Source organism: Chaetura pelagica, unplaced genomic scaffold (assembly GCF_000747805.2).
Source record: "Chaetura pelagica isolate M959 unplaced genomic scaffold, ChaPel_1.0 scaffold305, whole genome shotgun sequence".
Taxonomy (NCBI): domain Eukaryota; kingdom Metazoa; phylum Chordata; class Aves; order Apodiformes; family Apodidae; genus Chaetura; species Chaetura pelagica.
Genome location: NW_009953512.1, coordinates 148106 through 153600, shown reverse-complemented (window position 1 = coordinate 153600; position 5495 = coordinate 148106). Strand labels below are relative to the sequence as shown.

At 52.2% G+C, this 5495-nt stretch overlaps 1 protein-coding gene across 1 annotated transcript in view; it reads right to left on the bottom strand.

Annotated features, from left to right (window-relative positions):
- DYSF (dysferlin) overlaps positions 1 to 5495 on the bottom strand; it is a 109488-nt gene that overhangs the window by 36959 nt on the left and 67034 nt on the right. The window contains 3 exon segments of the mRNA XM_009999467.1: positions 848 to 990; positions 1558 to 1728; positions 3654 to 3745. Of these exon segments, the coding sequence (XP_009997769.1) occupies positions 848 to 990; positions 1558 to 1728; positions 3654 to 3745 (406 nt within the window).

Below are 5495 nucleotides of genomic sequence, written 5' to 3'. Positions count from 1 at the left end.
TGCTGCTGGTTGGCTGCTGGGCTGCTGCTGGTTTGCTGCTGGGTTGGGTTGCTGCTGGCAGCACGGGGCAGCTGCTCCAGGCCAGGGTTAGGGGGGCTGGGTTGCAGATCTGGCTGCAGCCCTGGGGTTTGCTGCAGCTCCAACTGCAACCTGCAGCCTCTGGGGCAGAGACAAGCTTGGGAAAGGGGCAGGGCCAACCTGGACAGCAAGCTGATGGGGATGGGGACGTGCCCATCAGCCAGTCATAGAATCATGGAATCATTATGGTTGGAAGGGACCTTCAAGATCATCAAGCTCCAACCCCCCTGCCATGGGCAGGGAACCACCAGACCAGGCTGCACAAAACCTCATCCAACCTGGTCTTAAAAACCTCCAGGGATGGGGCAACAACAACCTCCCTGGGCAACCCATTCCAGCTCCTCAGCACCCTCAGAGTGAAGAATTTCTTCCTAATATCTCACCTAAATCTCCCCTCTCTCAGCTTAAAACCATCACCCCTTGTCCTATCACTGTCTTTTCTGATGAAAAGCCCCTCCCCAGCTTTCCTGGAGCCCCTTCAGGCACTGGAAGCTGCTCTCAGGTCTCCCTGGAGCCTTCTCTTCTCCAGGCTGAACACCCCAACTCTCCCAGCCTGGCTCCAGGGCAGAGCTGCTCCAGCCCTTGGATCATCTCCATGTCTTCCTCTGGACTCTCTCCAACAGGTCAATATCTTTCCTGTGCTGGGGGCACCAGAGCTGTACCCAGGACCCCAGGCCTCTGTGATAACCCTCCACTTTGATGTGCTCATGACCTCCAGCTCCATCCCTTGCTCCTGACAGGAGAGCTCCTTGCAGCCCCGTGACCTTACCCAGCTCAGAGAGGATGTACTCTTGCTCCCTGAAGATGACCCTGTCAGACTTGTAGGTGGGAGCCTTGTAGTTGTGCTGCAGGGAGAAGAGCTGAAGCAGCTGGGAAGGACGGAGCTGGTCTCGCCACTGGTTGGGTCCAGAGCTGAAAAAGGAACAGGAGGGAAAACAGCAGCTCAGCACATGGCAGAACATCTTCCAGCCTCAACCAGGGCCAGCAGCAGCATCACACCAGTGAGGGCTGCTCTGAAGAAGGTGCAGCTCTCTCTGCACTCACTGGTGAACTGGGCTGCACGTCCCACAGGCCACTCAGCCCAGCTGGCAGAGCTGGGGTGCCCTGATGCTCCCCCAGACCCACCACCTCTCCCTTCAACTGGCCCTGTGTGTGGGGGGGTGTCCTCACCACGCTGTGCCCAAGAGGCACCAGGGCTGTACCAGGATCTCCCCAAAGACACTGACATTTGAAGCATTTCATGCTTTTGGAGGAGAGCCTGAGCCTGGGGGAGCTCCTCAAACATGGGGTTTCTCTGGTGAGGATCTATCTCAAGACACACCCCTGTGGTGAATACAGCCCTGCTCAGGTCCCCTGGGGGCAGTCCTGGGACAGCAGATCCCTGGGCTGAGACATCACCCTGGTCCCCACAGCCAACTGGACACCCCACAGCCCTGACAGCTACAGAGACCCCCTGCCCAAGGCCACAGAGGTACCTACATGCAGTAGGTCTGGGGGAGCCCACAGCGAGCCCCGTATTTCGACAGGAACCGGTTCTCCAGGTCTATGACGGTCTCCCCAATCTTCTCATCCTTGGACAGGAGGTCGTAGTCATAGAGTGTGATCTTCAGGTCCTTCTCCAGGGGCAGAGTGCAGCTCAGCTCGAACATCCTGCCCAACAGGAGCAGAGAAATGCCTGTGAGCTGGAGGTTCGTGCTGCTGGGTGCCCCACAGGACAGGGACCCCCACACCACCCCAGCCCACCAGTGCTGGCAAGGACAGTTCACCCATCTTTGTCACATTGGTGCAGTGCTGCTGGTCCTGTGTTACCCTGGTTTAGCTCTTGGATACACAGCTAAGCACACGGGTTTGGTTTTGCCTGGTTGAATTGTCCTCCAGCAAACTCTGTCCCTGCTTAGTTTCCCCATCTGCTAATTGGCCATGATGGTGGTCACTGCAATATCCAGGGAGAAGAGCAGCAGGTGAGAGTCAGGAATCATCATTTTCATGGAATTTGAAAGGGGGAGAAATGACAGCTTTGGAAAACCATCTGTTCAAGAAGCCCAAAGAGCAAATGTCCAAAATAGGAGTCAAACCTGCCTGGGCCGAGCCTGTGGTCAGAGACTGACCCCCAAAGCCTCTCCTCTTGGTCCTAAGCACCTCTCTTCTGTGCTGTCTCCTCTGCCATCACCACACCACAGCTCACATGCTGACATAGCACAAAGCAAGAGCAAACCTGCCTCTCCCTCTTCAAATAAAGGATGGCAAGAGACAAAGCACCAAGACCTGATCAAAACACAACACCCCATTCAGACCAAGCTGGTGCCCACGGGTGTTGGCAATCACAGAATCATAGAATGGGTTGGAAAGCACCTCAAAGATCATCTAGTCCTAAACCCCCTGCATGGGCAGGGACACCTCCCAGCAGCCCAGGCTGCTCCAAGCCCCATCCAACCTGCCCTGCAACACTGCCAGGGATGGGGCAGCCACAGCTTCCCTGGGCAACCTGGGCCAGGCTCTCACCACCCTCACAGCCCAGAATTTCCTCCTCATGTCCAGCCTGAATCTCCCCTCTTTAAGTTTCAATCCATTGCCCCTTGTCCTCTCACTACACACCTGTGTAAAAAAACCCACCCCAGCTTTCTTGTAGGCCCCTTCAGATATTGGGAAGTTGCTGTGAGGTCACCACGGAGCCTCCTCCAGGCTGAACAACCCCAACTCCCTCAGCCTTTCTTCCTAGGGGAAGTGTTCCAGCCCTCTGATCATTCTCATGGCCCTTCTCTGGACACAGTCAAGCAGTTCTATGTCCTTCTTATGCTGGGGACTCCAGAACTGAGCACAGTGCTCCAGGTGAGGTCTCAGCAGAGCAGAGGGGGAGAATCACCTCTCTGCACCAGGTGGCCACGCTCCTTTGATGCAGAATGATGCAGAATGTGGAAGGTGGGATGACCTGGTAAGCAGGATGGTCCAGGTCCGACCTGGCTCTACCAGGAACCCCTCTACCTGCCAGCAAAAGACCAGCAATGCTGAGGAGAAGCCCCCACTGCCAGCACCCACCCAGCAGCAGCTTTTAGGGAGAGGAAGCGAGCGATTGTGCTGCCAGTGAAGAGCACAGGAGGAACTGGGGTCAGCAACAAGTAATTAACTGGAGCTGGATGGCAGCTGCCCAGGGAGCAGCTCATGAAACGTGAGGTTTAAGAGCCACCAGCAGCCAGGACCTTGGGTTTACATCTTGCTTCCAGAGCGGGTGGGAGGAGCAGCACACTGTCTAGACAGCCCCTGGCCACGAGCTAAACTTGGCCAAGGAGGACTTGCCCAGCCTAGCAGAGCTCCCCAGGCTCTGGCTGTGGGCTCTGCAACAGGGCAGGAGGTCCTGGCCCACTAGAGGCCACAGCTCCCTCCTGCTACATCATAGAATCATCTACTCCAACCCCCCTGCAGTGAGCAAGGACATCTTCAGCTAGATCAGGTGGCTCAGAGCCCCGTCCAACCTGGCTTGGAATGTGGGTTGGACTGGGAAGCTCTGGCTGGCTCAGCCCCACTCCCTCAATATGACCATAAAAATCCCACAGACTCCAGATGGAACCACAACTTACTTCCCAAAGACGGGCTCCAGTGTGCAGGGGAGGTAATTTTCCTGGTCATTTATGGATTTCTTTCCCACTGAGATCTTCACGTAGGGATCGCACTAAGGATGGGCACGGAGAGAGAAGCAGGAGTCACTGCCCAGCAACACTGAGGGTGAAGGAATGACCCTCCTTGTCCCAGCAACCAGGATCTTCCACCACCCTTGACAAAGGTCTGTTTTCAAGGGGAGGACAGACTGACCATCAGCTCCTTAGCACAGATCTGTGACCAAAGGCAAGAGCTACGTGCACTGCAGCTCCTTTTTGAGGATGACCAAAGGAGGGATTAGCAGTGTGGGAAGGAGTCCAAGCCCTTCTGAGGGGGTGGAAAAGCAATCAAGTTTGATGGAAAAGCCATAAAAGATTATGAAAAAAACCCCTATTTATGGCTTGTCCCATGGACAGGGCTTGTTCTGAAGTCCTCAGGATGTTCCCATACTCATACCAAGTTGAGGTTCCATCAAAGTCATCCTTTTTTTTAAGTTCGAGGCCTATTCAAAAATAGTCCTACAAATGCAGGGGACTGAAATGTCAAAATAATAAAAAAAACCCAACATTTTGGTCCAAAAGATGTGGCTCAAAACCTTTTCTTTCCAAGATGCTGCATCAACTCCAAAAAAAAAACCAAAATATGTAAAAAAATGGGAGCACAGATTAACATCAAACCTCTTGGTGCCTCTCAAAGTTGAACCAGAGGTTTTTACATTTTCAACAAGTTTTTAAGCTTCTCTCTCTCTCACAACTAAAACTATTCTGGGAAACCAGCATCAATTTGAAAATGGGTTCAGGGGATGCCAGTCACTGGTTTGGAAATGGGAAGGTGAAAAAAAAAAAAAAGAAGGGGGGGGGAAGGGGTTGGGAAATTTAAAAAAGCAACTTCAAAGACAAGATTTGACCCAGCTTGAGTCTGGTAGCAGAGATCAGACCATCGTAGCCCACGTGGAAGGAAAAGGAATTGATAAAATATAAGAACTGGGAAAGTTATTGTCTAATTGCATTTCCTGGAGAAAACACCCAGGCCAAGCTGCTCATCACTTCTCCTTGACTTTTTGATATTTTTTTAAGAGACAAAGGATGGAAAAGCAGGGAAGGTCTGGGGTGTGAGGGTGGGCTGGGCATCCAGGGCTGCCTGGGACCAGCTTCAGGAGACATCACAGCATAGAAAGCAAGACTGGGGGACACACTGGAATTGATTTGAGTTTTCAGGCTAAAAAACCATCTTTTTTTTTCTACAAGAATCTCCTACAGGAATTTCTAAGGAATTGAAAACCTTCATTTCTGGTCCATTTACCAAAACTAGACTAGATTCAAAAGCATTTTTGTTTTGTTCACATCCAAACGTTTCCCACTCTCTTCTTCCACTTTTTCCCTACTTTCCAATGGAACAAAGAGAGTTAAGAAGGATTTTTTTTCCCTGAGTTTTGTTGCAAAGCAAAAAAAAAACCAACAACCTGAACACTTTTCTTTTGGAACCAACACCATTTTCTTCTCACATCGGATTTTTCCACCCGACGGGCAAAGCTCTGCAAAGAGCAGCCACGTGAAAGGCAGGAGTTTTGTTTCACTTGGCACCAAAATACAAAAAAAATAATTAAAAATCCCAGCTATTTTAACTAGCCCTGCTGAAAACTCCCCCAGGAGGAAGAGCTGGCTCCTGGGATGCCCAGCTGTGGCCATGGAGGCAGAGGGAAGTGGCAGGTTGTCTCCTCCTTACCGTTGTCTCTAAATGCCGAGTCCTAGATGCAAGTGTTGATGAACTGGAGCTGCCCTGCTGAAGGAGCCCACCCCGTGAGGCAGCAGGAAGGTTCAGCA